The sequence below is a fragment of the Miscanthus floridulus genome, chromosome 16 (genome assembly GCF_019320115.1).
Source record: "Miscanthus floridulus cultivar M001 chromosome 16, ASM1932011v1, whole genome shotgun sequence".
NCBI lineage: Eukaryota > Viridiplantae > Streptophyta > Magnoliopsida > Poales > Poaceae > Miscanthus > Miscanthus floridulus.
In genome coordinates, this window is record NC_089595.1 from 33,507,057 (window position 1) to 33,530,868 (window position 23,812).

The window sequence follows — 23,812 nt, forward strand, 5'->3', positions numbered from 1 at the left end:
TGCAGATCTCTATTGCTATGATCTGTAATCAATTAACATATAATGGTTAGGTTAAGAATTACACTAATTTATGACAGATAGTCAGGAATAGCATCATGCGGCACACCTAATCCATTTGACAGCGTCTTGCGAAGAGTCTGGCTATATGATGATGTTCCTCCGGTCCATCCTCCAGAAAGACAGAAGGATAGGCCGAGGCTAAAATGGACTGCTCGAATGGCTGCAGTGGAGATCTTTGCTGAGCATACATGGTTGTCTTCTTATATATAGTGCTTATTGCGTTAAAAAAATAGACTTTCAGTACTTAGCTGCTGTTGGATTTTAATTTTTAGCTTTACGTGGGCTTGCCATTTTATAGCCGGAGGCGCGCTGGAACTGTAATAAGGATTGGTTGAGTGTGTAACTCATCATACAGAAACCAGAATAAAAATTTCTTATTTTTTTTTTAAAAAAAAGGTGCAGCAACTTGTTCTAGGCAAACCTGAAGTCCTAAACTTCAATGACCTACATGCCTGTACTCTGTACATGATCAGAAGGATAATGAATTTGTGATTGAAAGGTATCTCGCAGCGTTGCTAATCACTTAGGGCAGCATTGACCTGTCTTAAGCTCTAAATGAACAATTCCTAGCACATCAGTTGTCTGTTATATATATGCATCAGTGTGAAGTTGCACCTAATTTTTCTGCCCTCGCACATCAGTCGCCATTCATTTCCCAGGAACTCAAGTTACTCAAAGTGGTGACAAGCAAGTGATGCTTGCATGCAAACAATTAAACATAGTCATTTGCCTAAAACAGCCTGGACAGCAAGCTGAGTTCATCCTCCAGCTAAACCTAATCACCACAAGCAGTGAGTGAAACATGGGTCCATCTCTGCGCCTGTATGCAGTTTTTTTTTTTCAGAAAAAAATCAGCACTTGATGAGATGAGGTGGTCCTGCAAGTGCAATAACTTCAGTGTCTTCCTCCCTGCTGTGAGTGCTTCAACTACTTGGTGCCCCTCATATGGGGCAAGGCAAGCCTCTGCATCAATGGCCATCCATAGCAATGTGCAGCAGCAGCAGAGATGGAGCCCCCCCAGCCAGGTCTGGTAGCTGGCCTGCCAGCCAGTGGCCCTGATGCCCTTGGCTTTACTGAGCACCTCATTCTGGTCAGGAAGTTTGGCCAACAGACAATCTCAAGGGATGAAGAGGGCAATGCAGGAATTCAGTTCTGCAGGATGATTGAATTGCTAGTGCATTTGTAGTAATGGTGTAACTGAACTTTCATGTCCTGGGATTCTCAGTACAAATAGCATGAATTGTTGTGAATTAATTTAGGATAACATCAGGTGAATCATTTTGATAAGAGATAATTTCAGTGTGTCATCAGACAGTGACACTGCATGGATAAACTTGAACCTGATGGAGGTCAAATAGATGAACTGAGATCATTTAAACCATAACTGTCTAGACAGACACTTGATGCAGCAACTTTCATGCATTCATGATATGTAGATGATGATAATAAATTCTTTTTAAAATTCATAGTCCACAATCCACATCACCCCAAGGCCTGAACACGATAGTTTCTTCTCCTTTTCAGAGTTGGAAATTCTAAAACAACATCCGAGCTTACCACTACTGTCTTCTTCTTGGTAGCAGCATCCAGGAACCTTGGACTCCGTAAACAAGATTTAATCCTTTTAATCTTCTTATGACAATCCGAGAGGACTAAACAAAGTTTGAGACAGTGATTAATGGTGGTCAAGCAAGAGAGTCAAGAACAATGTCCAAGGGTGCAAATCCATGCTCGCCCTGTTCGCTTGGCTCATAAGCCGTACTTTTTCAGCCAACGAATAGTATTTTTCTCTCACAACAAATCAGCCAACATGTCGGGTACCTTAGAACGGGGTACCCCAAGCAAACATCAAATGGGTCGCTAAAGTCCCATCTAAAAAATAAAAGCTAGAAGGTAAGTCGTGGGCCCCTCACCCGCCACGACCGAGCCCACTGGGTCCTCCTCCTCCTCGCCTCGGGCCTCGAGCAGGAGGTCTCGGTATCCTGACGCAAACTCCGCTTTGTGCGAGGCTACCCAGGGAAGGCCTCGGCAGGGAACGCCGTCTCCGCCTCGCCCGAGGCTCTCCACGGGAGGCCTCGGCAGGAGGTGCATTCTCCGTATCGCGCGAGGCCTCGGCAAGGAGCCTGATCTCCGTCTCGCGCGAGGCCTCATTCTCCGTGTCGCTCGAGGCCGGCTCGTCCGCGGCCCGTCGCCCCCCGCCTCGGCCGACCCTCCCGACAGCGCGTCACGTCTCATTAATACTCCAACCACTCCCGCAATCTCAGCCGGACGATGGCTCGACGCCATGGAAGGGCCGACGGGACCCGAGGTCGCATCAGCGCCATACCGGCCGGGACAGGGCACGGCGGGGGTTACCGGCCACTGTGTCCTAACGTTGTGCCCACGATCAGCCGCCCACTCCGGCTGGGACAGGGTACGGCGGGGATTACCGGCCACTGTGTCCTAACGCTGTGCCCACGATCAGCCGCCCACTCCGGCTGGGACAGGGTACGGCGGGGATTACCGGCCACTGTGTTCTGCCGCTGTGCCCACGATCAGCGCCCATACTACACTGTGCCCTGCGATCCCCGCCTCGAAACAACATCACGCGGACAACTTGGCCCGGATCATCACCGCCTCCAAGCCGACGCATCAGATTAGCCGCCCATTCGGGGCCTCGGTACTGTATACCAAGGTCTCGGCTATCTTGAGGTTCGTGCCCGCCGAGACCCCCCACTGCGGTGCGACCTCGACGCCGATCAAGCCTCGGCCTCGCGCACAGTCCGTCCACAGTGGTCTGCACGTCCACCGCCGCACCCACTCCAAGGCCGTCTCGGGGCTCCCACGACGCACAGGATCGGATGGGACGGCCACGCCGCCCCAGTGCTCTAAGGACGGACCTCTCCGACGACCACGCCGCACAGAAACAGGCCACAGGACTCGGACACGCCACCCCTGTTGATACGACGCCGCATAGTAATGCATGTACTGCCCTTGTCCTCCCTTCAACTATAAAAGGAGAGGACTTGGGCCACTAAGGGAGAGGAGGGAGAACACTTGGTAACACACACGCACACATTCCAGCCGCTTGAGAGCAACGTCTCAGACGGCCCACACGACACCCTGCTGAGACCTGGGACTAGTTCCTTCTCTCCCTTAGCTTGTAACCCCCTACTACGAGCACTTCGGTGCAAGGAATACAAGTTCGATCTCTCAGACTGGACGTAGGGCACCGATTGCCCGAACCAGTATAAATCTTGTGTCTCTTTGCATCACCATCCGAAATCGGGAGCACACAGAACAAATTCACTAGTCGGTTGAGGACCCCCCGGTCCAAAACACCGACACAACAGTACTTTCAGCCATGGCTTATCAGCCAAGCGAACAGGGCAACTCAAGAACCTTAAACTAACTGCATGCCACAATTAAAATATTTCAGCTAAGTTCATAACTCCATGTTACTAAATGGTAGTATATTGCAATTCAAATTGGTGTAAGTTGGAGAAAACAATTGCAGGCAGATTTGTGACAGATATATGGATCATGAGGGTGGCAAGACAGGGGATCAGTCCCTAGATTTGTGCTTAATTTTCTCTAAAGCTTCATGAAAGACTGACTCCATTGGGTCTCATAAACTATTTTAATTACTACTTGGGAGTTGGGACAAGCTAGCTGGGTAGATGATCCAAATGACATATTGGATGGAATTCAGGGAGGTTATTTGTCCGGAAGTATTAGGCAGTTCGTGTTTGCTTTGCCATTAGATTTTATTAAGTAGTTTGATCTTGGATATTTTTATAGGAAACTTTTTGCTTTTACAGCCCCAAAGGGGATAATGCTAACTAGTTGAAACATGGCAAATATCCAAAATAAACATATATGATTATTTCGAAACAAAAAAGTACTCTAATCAAATGTGGGATGACGTACGCCTCAATATATAAAAAAATTTAAAACTACTTTCTTTAGGCGAATTGTACAGAAACTGAAGCAAAGTACTGAAAATATGACTTCCAAGATTTATTGAGAAGTAAAAAATACAAAAAAAGGAGTAAATACAAAAAAAAAAGAGTATTGAGTAGCATCTTGTAGATAGATCTACCACCCCGATCACCAGCGTTTCTGTGGTGAATACACTCAACAACTTTGGGACAAGCACAAATATTTGCAGGACCAGAGAGTACACAGGACCGTATATATATGTATATATATATACACGGTAACATACATACACGAAATACTTACTGTTATATATATATGTTTCATATATATCATGCACGATTAATTTTTGGCATTGCACGTCAAGTTTTACTACAAAGCACATAGATTACATTACACATGCTGCGGCAAAATGCAAAGCACACCCTGAGCTTTATGCATATTCATATCAATCAAAAAGCCTCTCTATGCTACGGCGCTGATAGTGGCAGCTCGCCGGCCGGGCTTGCCGCCGACGACCGTGGCCAGCGCGTTCCTGACGGCCACCGCGACGCCGCACCCCTTCACCACCCTCTTCTCGCAGCACTCGCGCTCCGTCCAGAAGCACCGCGGCCTGGCCTCCTCCTGCGCGTCGTCGTCGACGCCGCCGGCGACGCCCGAGAACGCGCGCCTGTGGTGGCCACGGGAAGCCCCGCCCTGCACGGTGAAGACGGGCGACATGGTGGCCGACGTGTTGGAACTGGACGACGACCAGGAGGAGGACCAGGACGAGCACGCCGCGGGCGTCGTCCGGCTGCCGCCGCCGCCGGGCCTCCTCCGGAGGAGGGTGATCCTCCTGGGGAGGATGGCGCCGAGGAGGCCGCCGCCGGGCCGGCGGGTCCTGGATCGGCCGCCGGCGCCGCCCCTGCCCGCGGAGGAGTAGTAGGACGGTGGCGGGGTGAGCGGCGGGAGCGCGTCCGCGGAGGGCGAGTCGTTCTTGGGCGTGCCCGGCTGTGACTCCCACAGGAACGGCACCGCACCCGCCGACGCCACGGGGTAGTACACCCGGAACGACGGCACTGCCAGCTGCGCCGCCGCCTCCTTGGACAGCATCTTCGCGTGGAGCTTGCTCCCCTGCTTCGCGAACAGCCCGGGCTCCTCCTTGCCGCCGGCGCTTGCCATGGCGAACATGCGCGCACTGTGCACTGCACACTCACTGTCTCACTGACACTCTGCTCTGCTCTGCTAGCCTAGAGAGAGACAAGGAGGAGAGAGAGGGGGGCTGCAAGAAAAGGAGGGAAGCAGAGTGAAGAAGTAGGTGGCGCTTGAGAGTTGAGAATGAGAAGTGATTTTTATATATCCATGGATCAGCAGTTTGCAGTGCAGGGACTGGCAGACATGGGAGAAGAAGGCTGTCTACTTGCCGCTCATCTCTGATCTCTGATCTCTCTCACCTCCACACGGGCGCCCTTTATGTGCTCTCTCCTGTCTCCGATCCGTAGCTGACTTTTGCCGACGACCAACGAGCATGTGACACGGCAACATTAGTGGACATAATAATCAAAAGAGGAGAGGGTTGTCTTGTGAGTGATGAGAGCAGAGAGACACAGAACGCGGCTTGCTGGTGTAAGCATATGAAGAAATGGTGGTAGAAAAAAAATGCAACTGGGATTGCCCGGCCCCTCTGCTAGGAAAAGGAGAACTGAGATATTATCTCTCTGGTTTGTCAACCTGATCGCCCAAAGTAAACAATACATTGAATCTGTATTACTGTACTGTCAAACTGTGTACGTAATGGTTTGTGTCACACCGTTTAATTTACCGCCATCGTGTAAGTGGTAGTTGAAAAGTGCAATACAACCAGCATTTTGGAAATCGGTGTTCGGCTGGCTGGTGGCTGGCTGGCCAGCCCACTCACCAAAGATTGCCAATAAAAACCATAAAAAGTTGTGTTTTGAAGGTAGACCATGCAATTGTTAGACACGTTACTCATGACGGGAGGATGTAAGTATTTGTTTCCTATCTCGGCAAAAATGTCTAGGCATTATGGTCGTATATGTGGTCAATTTGGCCACGAAACAATGGGGTCCGACACCATAATTTGGTAAACTATATAAATGGCGCTTCACAATAATAACCATCCCATGAAAGCATGATGTGTTCCTCTCCTCTGGATATATATGTTTCTCAATGATGCATGATTAAGGTTATAATTAAATAATTCCAGTTGCCGCCACATGAAAACGACCCGATCGACCAAGGATCTCCCCGCCGCTTCCTTACATTTTTTGTTCGCCGAGCGTGATGCATCTCACACATCTGCATGCGCAGCCTATCTTAATCTAATGCTAGTTTTGCTGCGACATGCATGTGTATAATTTTTGTAAACGGAGAGAATCGACTGAATTTCGTGTTTGCCGCAGCTGAGTTCTGATTCAGTGCGGCTCGATGACAACAGTGGGTTTCTGCAACGAGGAGGACGAGTTGCTTCTCGCACAAGTGTAGCCTGACGGATCAGCGACGGGGAAGTGTAGGACCAGATGCCGGGTATATATGCTTGGCCTTTTTTTTTCCAGTTTGGTCTGAAGAGTGAAGACTTCACCGTATAGCAAACAACCGAACAAGACCTTCCCATCGCAACAGCAAAAAAGAAAAATAATGAACAATTAAGAGCCTTATCCGCGGTGCTGCCATGCCCATGCATATGCCAAGGCTCGGAACATCTGCCGCGTCTTGGTGCAGGTAACGCTCGACCTCCGATCCCGTTGTCCTGACGCAAACGCAAGACGACACAACACAAACAGTCAGTCACACATATGTCTGCCGCCGAGTCGCCGACGACCATTCTGTGCAGCAAGAGCAAGGTTTTAATTTGTCCGTGATGAACCCCTGCTTGGAGATTCGTGCCGCCGACATCTTCAACGAAGTACGTACATCCGGACCCGGATCTACGGAGCTACTACTAGCGTGCGTGCACGGACCTAAAAACGGCCCACCAACACAACACCTGACACGCAGCAATCCTATAATGCATTGTCCTGTTCGTTTGGTTGATAAGTCATGGTTGAAAATACTATTGACTAATTTATTGTGAGAGAAAAATACTATTCGTTGACTGAAAAAGTACAGCTTATAAACTAAACGAACATGGTGCAGGTTAAGGAAAGGATGACGATCTACTGCAGTTATTGATTACTACTAACAAGCTAGGTACCGACTCCTTTGTCTCTTGTTTGCATTGTTTTGGATCGACAATGCCCTCGAAGCATGTCTATAGGAACAATGGCAGAGCTAAAGTAAATTAGAGAAAGTACACTTATCCTGTGGGTACATAGACTTATAATATAGTGGAAATTTAGCTAAATTCACTGTTTTCATTTGTTAGGAGGTGCATTTGCACCCCTAGCTATCATATAGCTTCGCCCCTTATAGCAATCATTACTATTCCAATCTCCGTGGCTTGGCTACTCGCAAAGCAATGCTATTTTAGGCTGGGTTCAGTCAAATATTTTTGAATTTATTTTTAAACCCATTTATTTAGATGGCACGCTTCTACATTTTTTCTACAAAACGTTCCAAATATTACGGCTCGCCATATTTTGCAAACATCTATTATATTACCTACTATATACAATAGCTTAAAAAGGGCCATCAAGTTCACCCAGAGGACCAAGAAATTGCAAGAAAGATTAACCATGAAAAAGAGAAGAACCTACACAATTAGATTTTATAATTATCTAATGACTCAGATTAAACAAAAGAGTACATGACTAAAAAAGTACTAAATAGCAAATACTTCCAAACAACAAATTAAATAAAAAGTAACAATTTTATTTCGATACGAGTTGGGAAGAAAAATTCATAAATTAGGAGTCTAGGAGGAAGACACTTGACAAAGGCAAAATTTTAATAAACACTATAAAAACTAATAGTTTGGTCTCCAAATAGTCCATATAAATTATAAACAACAACTAAATTCAAAATTAAGAATTACTAAAAGTGATCATTTGTTTTCCATATGACGTAAAAAACAACTAGGCTAAACACTACAACATTAATTGTATAGAAATCTAGATCTATGAAAAAGATATAGGAAATGAACAAATAAAGACACCAATACAACCAGAACATGTACGAAAAAAGATATGGTAGTATTGAATCCAATACATGCTAGAAAAATGGATTGTGTCATATCGCCGAAAAAGAAGGAAACGATATGAACATCCATGCTAGGGATGAAATGCATGCACCAGAGCTATTCAAGCCAGAAATTAATATCTTGGCATGCATACAAAGTGAAAAATTAAAGAAATCAGAGTCGGAGCCAAAATACAATTTTTACTCCTTTTTTAGGGAGACCAGCAGTATGATTTTTTTTTCAAATTCAAAATTTAGTTAAATTCAAAATTGTCTGACACGCATCACAAGATATTGGCAGCAGCACAGCGATAGCGGATCCGTGTCCCGGCCTGTCTCATGCGGCGGGAGCGGGACGCGCATCACAAGCTTGGTTGGCAAGCACGCGCGCAGCCTGTCCCCCCGGACACCGCGAATTTATTCGGTCCAGGAAAGTTTGGTTAACGGGCCGGCACGTGGGCTGAGACGTACTGTAATCATGGGTCATGCATCCAACTCGGCTGCCTCTGCCTGACTGACTTGTCTGACACGTGATGATGCAATGGATCCAGATCCACCCGTTTGGTTGCTCGCTGCCGCATCGGCACCGTCCGTCCGTCTCCCGTCGACGTATATAGTGTATGTACGACGTGTGTCGCGCGTGCGGCGTGCCATCACACGGCCCGCAGGCGGCTGGCCGAACCTCAACTCCACGGAGACTGGAGACGGGTACGGTTGGGGAACGGACGGGCGGCGGCCGGGTGCTGTATGTATGTATGTACTGGTCCATTACGTGCACCTTCGCGCGTGCTCACAAATTATCTGGTTAAGACGTAGGTAAAGAACATGTCTCATTTTTTCATAGAAACAATACTAGGAGTTTAATGTAGATATGTCATGTACAGAAACTGAAAGTTAGAGCTTTTTTATATGGTGCAGGACACATCTACTCCGCATACTTTTGAAATCATGACATTTTTTATGCGTGGTAATCACGAATTTACAACGCAAAATTTAGAACAATGTCCTAAAACCTCAAGGCCACACAAAGCACTGTAAACTAACACCAGTGATTAAGAACTTCTACACTACTAAAAACCTGACAGTCGTAACATAGCTGAAATCATTTTAATGTTACGAAGTTGAGTTAGAACCCTTAATTTAAAATTTTCATGGTGAAGCACACTGCATTTAAGTATCATTAATATGTTTTAAAAAATGCTTCATGGGTTGGCAGCAAATTCTCCCTGATGCAGCCTGTCCAACTGTAATAATTTGTCATTGATGAGAAATATCATATGTTGGTCACATGTTCCTCCTGCGTATCCCTGATGAGCAACCTCACATAAGAAGACCGAAAATAAAGGTCTTACATAGAATGGAATTACAGCCAATAGAAAGAGACATACCAGGGATACCTCAAGGATTTTTAAGCATTAGCATCCACATAGTTTGCCCAACATGCATGGTTTTGTTGTCATAGAGAAATACTTGACCTTACAGATTATGGTGGTAAGCTAACAACATATTCCTGGTTGATGTGGCTGTTTTTCTGTTGTTGCAAACAGCAAATGACCTATTAGGGAAGTTACCAAAAGTTGAAGCCATAAATCAGCAAACTAAAATGATGTGAGAAAGTTATGCTGCACCTTTCTCGCAATTGTGTGTCATAAGCTGGTAACGAAGCAAGCAAAGAATATGGTACCGATAGGAGCATTTCGTCGATGAGTTTCTTATGGATTCCTGCACAAAAGGAATAATCATAAACCAACTGAGTACTACTGACACACATACATAAAAAAGGGCAGTAAATTTGGAATACAAATCACCTGCAACATTTTGCTGAGCTAGATAGTGTAAGGCAGAAGCAAGCATGATGGAGTTGGAGATAAAACAAATAGGCATTGAATCAACCGATATAGGTTCTTCGGACAAAAAAAAGTTCAAAAACTGCATACAACTTTTGTCCTGAACCGCCAGATATGATTGTACATAGCTCTTTTTTTAGGTAAAAATCAAATGTTCTTAGTATGACCAGAAGGAAAAACTATTGCTTGTTACTTAGATCTGCTTCAGACTAACAAACATGGAAATTATTTCCTTTCGACTCAACATGTAAGTGCATTTGTCAAAGTTAAGTCGTACGCATCACTCAAATTCCACAACTCTCTCGACATGCAGTACCAATGCTTGGAATCAAAATAATGGTTGCGCCATTGTAGTACATCACGCACGCCTTCGTGCGCGCTAACAAGGTAGGAAAGGAGATAAAGGGGATTTTTGGGCACCCGATTCATTGCATAGATTGAATGGGGAGCAGAGAAATCCAACCATGCAGCCGAGGGATCCGGCCATCTATCACCGGAGCGGGCAAAGGAAGGGGAGGGAAGCAAGAGAGAGAGTGTACCTTTATGTGTACAGTGGCCACGCGGGGGAAGCAGCGGCGGCGGCTACCGGCATGGGCCTGTCGTGCCGCTCCGTGGGCGTGGACATCCACCACCGTCGGGGCCCACGCGCGGCGCTGTGCAGCAGGGCGGGGGCACCGTGGCTCCGCCAGCACGGCGCGCGAGGAGAGGCGAACCTTCAGGACGAAGCGCGTTGGGGTGGCAGCGCTGCGTGGTGGCCACTTGCGGGGGGCAGCGGGGGCCAGCTCGCGTAGGTGTGCCACCGTGCCGCCCGCGCACCGGCCATCGGTGGAGCCCATGCGGCCGGATGTAGTGGAGACGGGGAGGGCTCATGCTAGATCCGCCTGCTCGCCGTAGATCCACCGCCTCCGTTGCCTGCGCGAGCTCCACACCGTGCTCCAGCTTCAGATCCGCCGCCGGGAGGGGCCCGTCGAGCAGCCGCTCCAGATCCACCGCCGAGGTTACTGACGTGAGCTCCCTGTTGTCATCCACGCCCACCATGGAGGCTCCTCCGTCGCCAAAGCCCTCCAGCGCGTCAGGGCCTCCGCTGGCTGCCTGCACGCCCGTGGGGACGACCGGCGACGGAGGGGCAAAACCTTAGGCCGCGCGACCCGCTGCCTTGCGTCGTGAGGAGGAAGTGGCGTGGTGGTGGTGGTGGTGGAAGAGGAGGAGGAGGAGGAGAAGGAGGAGGGAGGCCGCCGCCGCGCGGAGGGCCGGCTACCACTGAGGTCGTCCCACGCCGTCGCCTGATCCGCATCGCGAGTGGGGAGAGAGGGAGGGAGCGTACAGGAGAGAGGGAGAGGAGGGGATGAGAAGTTTCCTAAAGGAGAATCAGGAGCTGGAGTATATATTCGCTCCACCGGATTCGCACGAGAAGCCGCAAAAGCTAGCAAAATCAATATAGAGCGACGAGGAGGCAGAAGAAGCATATTCTAAAGGAAGCGGCTATAAGCAGTCTGGCCCACACGATGGTGGATCCGACGGTTGGGAACAATTTGGGTGACGTGGATGCTACGAGAGACGACCAAAGTAACAGAATCCGCTTCGAGTGATCTGGGCCTTCGAACGCTAGATCGGATGGCGGTGGAAATTTGGGGCAACGTGGATGGCCTGGCGGCTAAACCTTCCTGCTTTAATATATAGAAATGTATGTATGTATGTATGTATGTACAGCCTCCAATGGCGTCCGGATCCAGGTGTGTGAGGGAGAAATTAATAAAGAGATGGTTGATCCACCTCCACCACGCATAATCCATCTCGGTTTCTCCACGTACGTACATACGTGTACGTACCATCCGTACTCCCCGCCGTTATTTAGATGCATATATATTTTTGTCTTAGCGAACGGGTGCACATCTATTATATTTACAGTAGTATTAACAAAGGAAGAATTTATAAGTATAATTTGGTTTATGGTAACTTTTTTTTTTCAACTGAACAGTCCAAGGATGTTCTTTCTTTGCCAAGTCGGTAATGATTAGACATGGGCATACATTCGTCCGGACGGACCAACCCGCTCGCCCGCATTGCACGCCACGCGCCTCTGCCCCACTCTGCATGTTGCTCCTTCCACTGGATCCACTGGCACGACGAGAGATTCGGTGGTGGTGGTGGTGGGGTGGGGTGGGGGGGGGGGGGACTACGGCGCCGGCTGCAGGGGCTGTATGTCCTGCGTGGAGCCCAGAATACAGGTGGCCATAAAGGGGCCCCACTGGCCTCTTGGTAGGCGAAGTCGATCTGGTCGATGGTGGTGATGGTGCGCACCGGCGAGCCTCTATTTCATAAGCAGCAAGTAGATGTTGCGCTCGAAAGCACATGTTGCCATAGTCTGTTTCTAGTGTTGCAGATGTATCAAAGGTATGTTGCGAGTGTTTTATATGGATTGCGAAAGTAGATCAGGATGTTGCATATTTTGTAATGGTTGTACACGTATGTTGCAAACGTATGTTCCTAATGTTTTATCTGTTTTTAGACGTACGTTGCAAGAGTGTTTAACTGTATGTTGCATATGGTTCACACATATGCAAGTATTTTATCTGGATGTTGCGTATGTTTGTAATGGTTTCAAGTGCTCTTTCATGTGTTTTTGCAAGTATTTCAGATGCATGTTTTTAAGTGTTTCATCTGTCTTCATACGTATGTTGCAAATGTTGCACCTAGATGTTTTAAAAGTAGATCGGGTGTTGCATCTCTCTCCTCGTCTTTTGCTGCCTCGCCTTGGTGTCTCCTCCTCACCTTCCGCTGCCTTGCATCTTTCTCAGACTGCGAAGGGGGCGTGGCGGGGGCAGTGGAGGGGGCACACCGGGGGATGTGGTGCGGACGCGAGCGAGCACTCTCCCCTTCTTTGTTACGCGGGCAGGGCAGGGATATAGCTTCGTTGTTCTGTTACTGTGAGCAGGCTGAGATGGGACTCCCGTTAGTGGCCCGTGATGCCCGTCCATGGTGGGGGGATCGTTATAACAGTTGGCTAGTTGGAGCTACGTCTGGACACGTTTTGAGCACCAGACGTCCGGGGCGCTAGCATCTGATGTGATCTGTTGCCTCTTTCCTTCTTTTGTTCCGCCTCCTCACAAGCATAAACTATATAAACAAACTGTCACTGATCATTTTGTTCAAACGTTTTTTTTAATATGGCTTCAGCTTCATAGAAGCTGCTCCATAAGAGAAGCTGCCACTGGACCAAAGTTTAGCGTTTTCGTGAGTAACACATACCACGTCTAAAAAGCAGCAGAACCTACGCTTGTTTATCCATGTCTAGCATCCAAGAAGCCTATGAATATATGATGATGCAATATATGCAAAAAGGCCACATTTATCTACCTAAACTAATGGTATTTTCACCTCGAATGACTCTAGAACCAGACGCCTTGCCTCGTGGACTCTCAAAATCATTTAAACTATATTCCTTCCTCAATTAGAAGTCGTTTCCAAGTTGATTCATTTCATTTTTCTAGGTTTTTTTAAAAATGCCGTAAATATCCAATAAGGTTTTAGAAACAAGAAAAATGTCCCTAAACTTCTAAAAATTTTGAAAAAAAATCTAAGAGATAGACTGTGACACGGCAAACCCAAAACAAATATTTAAAATTCATGAAAGTATCTCTGAAAGCTTTGACAAATTAGATTTAGTTCTAAAACAGGAAACATATCTAGAAACATCTAGAGAACTCCTAAAACATTCCAATAGATGTCTAGACATGTTTTAAAAACCTTTTTACAATAAAAAACATGAGCAACCACATGAATACATCAACGTTAAATGTATGTTGTATTTTTTCTAGTTGTATTTCATATTTTGTTTATGAAAAGTTTTTAAAACACATTTAAACATCAATTGGAATGTAATTAAAATTTTCATATTTTTCTAGAGTTGCTTCCCCGTTTTTCTAGAGATAAATCTAAGTTTTGGAAGCTTCTAGAGATATTTTCATAAGACAAATATTTTATTTTGATTTTTCATGTCCAAATCTATCTTTAAAATTTTCTCATAAGTTTTAAAAGTTTAGATATATTTTTTGTGATTTTAAAACCTTACCATTTATAGTTACCATATTCTTTCAACTGAAAAATAAAACTACATTGAATACCACTTTTTACCTCTGGAAGGAGGTAATCTAAACGGTTTCAGAGTCTAGTAGTTAAGGTGTCTGATTTTAGAATTTAGGGAGAAAAAAGTTCAGACAACAATTGTTCGAGCTGAAAGAGATTTTTTTGAATTGTACGGGCCTGCGAGAGATTCAGGGCCGGCCCAAAGACGGCCGAGCCCGCTAACTAAATTTTTCTTCTTTGGCGGACTGAACTCGGGAGAAAAGACTTGACATTCCTACTAGAGGCCAAAACGGTAAAAAGTGGCAGATTACATGTAACAATAGTGATTTGGACTGTGAAATGGAGGCGCGCAAGTTCACTCGTCCAAATTCCTCATCCTAAAGGTTATAGCTGCATCTTAGCACAAGTGTTAAACATATAGATATCTCAAGATAGAAAAAGATGTCGAAATGACCTGGAACCTCCAAAGTCGATATGTCCGAGTTGTTTAGGAGACAGACTTGAAATCTGTTGGGCTTCGCCCGCTCTGGTTCGAACCCTGTTGTCGACGTATTTAATATTTTACCTTTTATTTTTGTAGTATCATTAGTCATCTGTTGCCTAATGGGCACGCTCGCTCGGTTGCTACTTGCATGCTCCACCTCCTAGCCAGGCCTGTATGGCTGTATGTAAGACCCCCTCTTCTGGTTTAAATTAATTAAAAAGTTGCTCAATGTGGATCTCCCTCACAGTCTTTTCGGTAAAAAAAAAGAGTTGGATCCTTGGCAGCACGGGAATGGGAAGGTGGGCATGTTTCAAGTTTCGGAAACTTCGTTTTAATTTGTGGAACAAAAATATAATGGAAAATCATTCCGAACATGATGGAATGTGATCCACACCATGGGACACCGTTCTAAACATTCCATGTCGTCGATGGAAATCTAAGGCCCAAAATTCAATTGATGGAAGATGGAAAAAGAGGAGAGGTCACACGAGGTGTTGAATTATCTATTTTGTCTTTGTTATTTTAGAACTTTCTAAGTTTTATATTTAGTGAAAACTTATGCTAATTAATTCATTCATGATATCAACCAATTTAATTGGGAACATGTTCATTGTTCTGGGAACACGTTCCATTTTCACTTAGTACATGTTCCATTAATCGAAGGAATAAACCAAACTATATACCCCTTCGTTCCATGTACTTAATAAACAATCTACCACGTATCACGTTCCCGTACCACGATCCCAACTTTCCGAGAACTTGGCTGCTATGATGTAAATAGCCTATGGCCCATGCGTAGAAGTCGAAAATACTAATCACCGGTCCGGATGCTAATTAATCTTGTTTAGATTTGGGCTTTGGCTTCTCACCTAGCCGCCGCACACTAGTCCTTGGCAAGGCTCTGCGTGTGTTGGCTCTTGTTTAGTTCTAAAATTTTTTCCTAAAAAGTGCTACAGTACTCATCCCATCGAATCTTGCGATACGTGTATGGAGCATTAAATATAGACGAAAAAAAACTAATTGCACAGTTTGGTTGAAAATTGCGAGACGAACGTTTTAAGCCTAATTAGTCCATAATTGAACACTAATTGCCAAATAAAAACGAAAGTGTTACATTAGCCTAAATTCTAAAATTCAGCCAACTAAACACAGCCTGCCCTTGCCTGCAGAGGTGCAAGCCTAGGGGCTATGGCCCTGTTTGGCTTACCCTATATTCAGCTTGTTCGACTTCTTTTTTCAGCTAAAACAGTGTTTTTCTCTCACGACAATTTAGCCGGAATAGTGTTTTTCAGCCAAGTTTCAGACCAGCGAACGAAGCCTATATAGTTGGGGCTAAAAAATAGTCTAAATTAGTTTTAGTTATAGTTGGCTAACAATTAGCCCATCTATTTAGCACATTAAAGTTAATTTTTAGCTATCTAACAATTAGTCTTCGTATCAAACATGCCATAAGAAACTAAGAACCGCTTCTTTATGTTGGAGCTTGTCGCAGAGCGCTAGCATTATAGAGCAAATAGAGGGCTTTCCGCTTGAAAAAAAATCGGTGAGGACCATCCCTACCACGATACTATGCGGATGTATAGCTGACGCGTGGCCCGTAGGGCAGCTAGTGCGTTTGAAAGGCCGAATGGATCGGTTTCTAGAAAGAATTGGCAGAAACGATTCCAAACAACACGGAGAATGGAACCAGAGCAGAATCGTTTCCTGTGGGGATGGGTTAGGGCGTGACCCGTCGCGCTTTCTGGAAGCGCGTGACCCCCATTCCCCCACCCAAAATGGTACTGTAGCAGCTGAAAACTACTATAGCAATTGAAAATAGTGGGAGAAAACAATGTTCCGGCTGGGAAAAAAAAGAGACGGCAAAGAGCCGGCCAGCCGAACAAGTGGAGTCTCCGCACGATGCTCGCTGATGTGCCGACCAGCACAATTAGCATGACGTCAGCAAACGCAAAACCAAAAAAGCGCAACATTTTCGAACGGTTATAGTTTTTTTAATGTTGTATCCGTTTTTAATTTCGTCTGCACCAACGTGTTCTACGTGACGAGACAAACAAAACTAGACCCCACTTGTCTATGTTTCGAAGAATTTTATTTCAGTAACAATTTATGTGTAAAAATATACGTAGCACAAAGTGAAGGAGCAGCTGAGTGCCAAAAGAGTAGCAAGGAGAATGATCAATAATGGTAGTGAGGAGCTGAGAGTCCCCACAGGGTGCATCTATGTTGTGTGGCACATTGTTTATAGTTCTGCAGTGGATGTGTGCATTTGCCAGCCTCTACCTAGTGGTGAATACGCGCCATCGGCTGTAACCTTTAAGTCCCTCTCCCTCCGGAGCTCCTTCTCCAGGTGGCTGACCAGCTATTGAGTGTCTGCGCGCTCTTGGCGAGCCAGCTCATTCCCTGCGCGGAGCTCCCCTACGGCCCGGAGCAAATCGTCCCGCTCCTTCCATAGCCGTTCGGCCTCCACGACGTCCATGTGCGCCCTCTCGATCAGGGCCACGAGCTTCTCCTCGGCTTGCGGGCGTCGTCGTGAGCCTCCTTCTCCCTGACTCGGAGGTCGGCCACCTCCCAGGCGGCAGGGGCAAGCTCAGCCACCTCCTGACGACGCGGCAGCGAGCTGTGTGGCCAGCCCCTCACTCCACCGCGTCTCATCAGCAAGGAGATGGGACTTCTCCCGACTGGGGGACATAAGGACCTGTGAAGAAGACAAGACTTAGAGGCACAGAAGGAGAACATATGGGTCGAAAGCACGGTCATATCTTACCTGGTCGACCGAGGCGACAATGCCGCGCATCGAGCTCAACATGGTGGTCAGGGCGCGAACCACATCCCCAACCTCCATGTGGACTCTCCCCCATTCCCTCTCCTCTGCCGCTTCATCGAGGGTAGCCACCCGGACCAGAGACCGGGATGTCCCCGCACCGACCTCAAGCGGCATCGACCTCTCTGGCGGCAGTAGCTCCTCCAGAACGGCTCCTCTAGCGACAGAGGGGGTGGGTGACGCGGACATGGAGGCCTGCCCCATCGCCACATCCACGAAGGATGCCTCAGGTGTGCCCCCTTCCGTCTGCCCCGTCGTGGACACGACCACCTGCACGAATGGTGGCTCCGGCCATACCACCTCCACCTACGACGCCGAGGACACGATTGCTCATACCGCACCCGCCATGGGCGCCCTAGATGCGCCCTCCTCCGCCTGCTCTCCCGTGGACACAGCCACCCGTTGCGCCTCCCCAATCGACGTCGTGGCCGCCCCGATGCCACTCATGCTCACCACCAGTGCGACACCAGCCGGCTCCTGGCCTGTTTGCCAAAGGAGAATCTTCTTCGGAGCAAGCCACAGGAGAGTCCCACGCCGTCCGACGTTGCAAGGAACATGGCGGTCAGATTGTGGCAAAAGTCCGTTAAGACAATAAGATGAAGGAACTCTTGACTCACCTTGACACCATCATACGAGGATGTTTTGGGGCTGGCTTGCCCAACCTCGGCTGCTCCTCGTCGGCACGTTGCCGCTTTGAGCCCTCCCTCGGCTCGGAGGGCTCAGACGAATCAACACGGCCACTCCCCGCCAACTCCGAAGGCGCCGCCGAGGGCTCGAACGGAGCAGGGCGACCTATTTCTGTTGGCTTCGGGGCCGCCGTCGAAGGCCCGGACGAGGCGAGGTGGCTTGGCTCCGTCGGTTCCGAGGCCACCGTCGAAGGTTTAGACACGGCGGGGCAGTTTGTTTCCGCCAGCTCTAGGGTCGCGCCCACCCCCTCCTGCCTTGCAACATGCCACGGGAAGGGCCCCGCCTGCGGCGAAGGTGGGTCCTCGTCCCCAATGGCCAGATCATCCCACAGGATGGGCAACATGGAGCTGTCATATTCCTCTTCTTCTTCTTCCTCCTCTTCTTTCGACAAGCCTTGACGTCACTTCCCTCGCTGCAGTTTCGCTCGCTGCTTCGACCGCCGTTTCTTCACCTCGTCGTCCTTCTTCTTCTTCTGCTATTCATCCACGGCATAGTTGGCCGCCCTCATGGCCGCATGCTCTGGCAGCAGCACGATGGAGTCCTAGAAGACTAACCCCACCGCCAGTTCGATGAAGCCCATGTCCGGCCGCATCATAGGATGCCTCGGAGTTAGGAACATGGCGTCGCCCTCTCCCATGGCCTCCTTGATGCCCTGCACGACCTCGCTGTCGTAGAGCGACCCCTGGACGAGCGTTGTCCTGATGAGTTGCGCACCAGGCATCATCCTGTACAGCGAGAGGACGCGCGCCATCAAGGGCGCCACCCTCCTCGCGTGATACCCCCCTCCCTGATGACGCCGGCCCCGTAGAGGTTGTGAGTCTTCAGGAACGCGATGGCCTCAAGGAGATCGCGCATCCTCTTCTCCTTGACAAGTGGCCCCAAGGCCATGACGGCAGAACCTCCTCGATCATACGCCCAGAAAAGATAGGCAAGTTTGCGACAGGGTCATCCTTTAGGTATAACCAATGTGAGTACCACCCCTTGTTGGATCTAGAAAGCTAGCAGGGCATGTACTTGGCCACTCGCTGCCCTTGGAGGTGGATGCCCGTGCATCCCATCGGCACCGGGGTCTCCCCGGCTCTCTCCTTCTTCTTCATTAAGGAGATGGAGAAGAAATATCTCCAGAGCTCGAAGTGGAGCTTGATCCCTAGGTACCCCTAGCACATCATGATGAAGGCCACGATGTGCTCGATCCCATTAGGGTTCAAGTGTTGTAGCTCGATCCGATAATGGTGCTGCAGACCCCGGAAGAACAAGTGAGGGGGAACCGTGAGTCCACGCTCATGGAATAGAGCGAAGGAGACAACATAGCCATCGGGCGGCGCCCGCATCTCCTCGCGGCTAGGCACAAGTCACTCCACCGCATCGGTCCTCCCACGGAGAAAACCACGCTTGATGAGGCCCTCCATGCGTGCATAGGTAATGTCGGAGTGATGCCATGAATCCATGGAGGATGGAGGTGGCTACGGAGAAGCAAAGGTGATGGCGGACGAGCAGAGGCTACAGATCTAGGGCTCCAGTGGCTGACTAGCAAACACGGCAAATCCGAACGGCGGCGACGGAGAAATAGAGAAGGTAAGGCTATGGTTTTGGTGTGCAGAAACATGAAGGGGGAGGCCGCTATTTATAAGGCGGAGCAGGGCGAGAAGGCAAACCATCCGCCTAGATTCACGCGCCCATTGCGTCGTGTAACACCCCAGGTGTTTGTCACCAGTTAAGCAATGGGTTTGAGCTCAAACATGACATGTCAAGTGGTAATCAAGGTGTCAAGATCAAATCTACATGATGGAGCTTCAACTTAAACTTGGGCCACGCACAATTGCTTACATATGGACCCTTGTTAAGATTATGCAAGAGTAATTCTAAACATGCTTCTTCCATGTATATTACATCCACCTGCATCCATCTAGACCCGTGGAAAAGTTTCATGAAGTTTGGAATCAAAAAGTCACATGAAATGATAAGTCATATCTTTGCATGAATTGCTTTATCAAGTGAATGTAAACATATGAAGTCAACCAAACCTTGTAACCTTGCTCAAACAACTCTAATTTAACTCTACAACAAAAGTTATGAAGGGTTCGTGTTGAGCGAAGGTGGAGAAAATGTCCGAAAATAATGGAAACCCTATATTTTGTAGCAGAAAGGACTTTGCGTTGACCGAGAAATAAAGTTGACTTCTGGACCAGATATGAGGTTTGACCAAAAATGAAAGTTGAAGAAAAGTTTGAGTATAACAAACTTTGTTAAAGGACCAAGTCATGATTTAGCTTCGAAATAGATCAAAACAGTGCTCAAAGTATAAGAGAAAAAGCTGAAATCAACCCGACCGTGTTTGCAGTCCGGATTTCACCGACATCGACGTTGACATCCCGCGTTCTCCAAATTTTGTTAAGCAACTTGAGTTAGTCCAAAAATAAAAGTTCAAGGTTATGTTACGGAGAAGAGGATGCAAAAAGTTGCACTAAGTTTGATCGAGTTTCGACCTCCGAAAGCGAGTTTCCGTGATCGCTGTTAACATATTGACACTATCATCTTGGAGCTAAATTATCCGCTGTTACAAAGCTCAAATGGCCGGGCACCTTAAATAAGAAACGTAGAGCATGTCGAGGGGAACAAACTTCGTTTTGGGCCCATGAACCAAATCGGCCCGTAGCTGGCCCAAACCCGCGCTCCACGCCGGCCACTCCGTCGCCCGCCAAGTGTTCGCGGAAACGCCTCAAAGGACGCCGCGTGGCCTGCTCGTGGCGACCATGCGCGCGCTCACGCCCCACCATTGCCGAGCGCTGCCGCCGCGTGGTATGCCGCTCTGTCGCGCCCCACCTCCCTGCTCCATGCCAACGCGCGTCCCAGCGCCTCTGCGCTCTCTTGAATGGACGCCCGAGCTTCCTCTCACTCCTCCTCGCTCCACTCCGCGCCTGAGCCGCGTCCGCCATGGCCGGGCCGGCCGAGCTTCCATGGCCGCCGTGCGCTGCTCTCTCCCTTTCGCCTCCGCCCTAAGCTAAGCTGTGCCACTGCGTGTGCGCGTGCAGGCCCGGGCCGTTCACGCCGCTGCCACTCGGTCGCCGGGGCGCGCCTCAGTGCTTCCGCCACGGCAAAGCTGCCACCGTGCGCCCTGTTTGCGTGGCCAGAGAGCCTCGGGCTGTCGCGGGCCACGCTGTGGGTGTCCACGGGTGCGCCTCGCCGTCGCGCAGCCCCAGCACTGCCCTCTGTGGCCGCCAACGCCCTCTCCAGCCGGCCAAAATCGGCCACCAGCCGGTCCGCTGGCCTCCTCTGTTCTCCACCCCGTCAAGGACTTCGTCCTCAAATTCGACTAAGTAAAGGGGCTTTTCTGCAGAACCATAGACTCAAGTGAATAGTACCTCGAGGACCTATTTGTTTTAAATCGGCTGAAAGTTTAGAAAATCATAGTAATTCATAGGAAATTCGTAAAATAGCAAATGAGGACTTTTTGGAATCCTTGTGAAATTCTCTATGCAATAGATCTATAATATTACATGTTTTACTTTAAAATTTTAGCTGTAAAAATATATTTATGCAGCTAGGTTTTTAATGCTAGTTGTATTTGTTTTTTTTTATAACTGCAGATCTAGGGCTTCAATTGAAGTGAAATTTTTGTGGCATGCTACTCATGTTATGTTTGATATGTGATAAAAATTTCATGAGTATTGGATGAAGTATGAGTGAGTTATTGGTTTATCTTGCTCTCCCATGATTTCTTGCTTTAGCGATTTGTCTTTTTCATAGAGGTTGCTATACATATTCAAATGAAGTGAAATTTGGACAGTAGACTATTGAGAGGATATGTGAGCCACTGTAATTTTTGTAGAATTTATTGTATACTTTTGGTATATGTTCATTAAGTCACCTTGTTATCTAAAATAAATTAAGAAATGCATTAAAAGAATTTATTTGGTCATGGACCCTAGGTTTTCTGGTGTTCTTTAGTCATGTGTGACATGTTGGTAAAGTTGGTTTTGCCCAATTATGTGTTTGCAACATAAGTTAATATTTATTTTCTTGCAAATATGGTTTCTGGACAGATCTGGGAACTTAGCAAAGTTCTTCATGATAATATGCTTTGTTGTGAAACTTGTTTATATAAAAGTTGTAGATAATTCATGTATCTAGCTTCTGTTAAAATTTGGTGTCATTTGACCAAGTAGTTTGTGAGTTATGCCTGTTTAAAGTTGGGTTTCAGAAATGGCTGCTCTCTGTCAATTGTGGACCAGTTTCTGTAAATGTATAATTTCGACCTACTTAACTTGGGAATCATGCTGTGATGGTTATAGATGAAATGTAGATAATTTCATAAGCTTTCCAGAATGTCTTCTTGCAAGTCATTTGGATTTGTATAACTCCAGTTATAGCTAATTCTTATAGCTGCTGTTTGTATGTCCAGAGATTGATAGATTCCAATTATAGTTGTTTGCTTGTATATTGCTAAGTGTGGCTTTGTTGATGATCAAGTTATGATACTTGTGACCTTGTTAAACTTGTGTCATGCTTGATGTGCTTGCTCTCTATAGTTAGTTGTGTGATGTTAGTTAAATAGCTATTGGTGTCTATGTCTTGCATAATCTTGTGTTTGTCTTAAATGCTTATGTGAGATGCATCTTGTGTTACCATTCATCACATTCATACACATGCATCTTGCATCTCATTTAGGTATGCTAGATGCACCACGTGAAGGATGCGATGTTGGAGCCAAACCCAAAGTTTTGGTTTGGTGGATCTATCCCAAAGGTGGAAGGACTAAGCAAGTGCTAGGATCGGAGATGTCACCAGGACGGTACAACCTAACTGAACTGACTTGTGTCGGATCCCAGGCAAGCCCCGGAGCATTCTAAGCCTCCCATGTTTTTACAAATATCTTGAGTCTCTTTTATTGTTGATGATGCATTAAGTATAGGAACTGGTTGGAACCAATTGATGCATTATATCCTTACCTTGTCCAGATAAAATCCTATGAACCCTAATTAAGTGTAGGATCGAATGATGCTTAGCTATGCTTAGACCGGTAGAAGTCGGGTGATTTCCTGTCACCTGCGAGATGTAGGATGAGCTCCGGTCACGGTTGGCTATAATTGCTATCATGGAAAAGAACCATGTGTTAATAATGAAAAGAGACCGGACGGGATGATGGTAGTGCAGCAACAAGGCATGGAGGTCTTGGGTGTGAATCTATCCCCGTCTGTGTCATTTAAGGACCGATTCGCTGTACGTCCTCAGGTCATGTTGAACGCAGCCTAACACTTAGCTGGCCGGATAAGTCGTTCCGACCGCGAAGCCGAGTAGCTCAACTCAGGCCGGGAACGCGAGCAGTGGCGGCATTCTGGAGGTAGTAAGGATGTGCGGAGAGCCATTGGCATAAGCCCAAGGCGGGTTAGAGTCCCGAACAACCTTGGCAGAGTGGTTCTCTGAGAATGCCGATCTGTTCGGACTCGCGACTCCTGAATGGTGCCAAAGGTGACTTGTTTGCGACCCTGACGGGGGAAGCAGGGTTTGTGTTAGGAATACCCCTCCAGCTGGATAGGAATCGATTCGAATCGCCGTCTCTCCCGGATAGTGAGAACTTGACTTGAGCAGCGGCAACGTAGATTCACTAAATTTAATGATATGGTTAAATGATGATGATGATGACTATGATAATGAGCCATGAATTACCTGATATGGTTATTATTGTTTGCAACTTAATTAAGTGATTGATTAGTACAGGTGCTAATATAGATGGTAGGTAATGGCTAAAAGTCGCTGCTAGTATAGGCGGATAATGCTAATGATTACTCAAGC

General features: G+C 47.5%; 1 protein-coding gene across 1 annotated transcript; it reads right to left on the reverse strand.

Moving 5' to 3' along the window:
- Positions 1-4,283: 4,283 nt before the first annotated feature.
- Positions 4,284-5,412, reverse strand: LOC136513884 (uncharacterized). Its single transcript, XM_066507862.1, has one exon. It carries the CDS (start codon positions 5,146-5,148, stop codon positions 4,444-4,446), a length of 705 nt encoding a protein of 234 aa, XP_066363959.1. The 5' UTR covers positions 5,149-5,412; the 3' UTR covers positions 4,284-4,443.
- Positions 5,413-23,812: the final 18,400 nt, after the last annotated feature.

Bases quoted from the DNA above. Each gene is read 5' to 3' on its own strand.
- LOC136513884 (XM_066507862.1), bottom strand. From the start codon at position 5,148: ATGTTCGCCATGGCAAGCGCCGGCGGCAAGGAGGAGCCCGGGCTGTTC.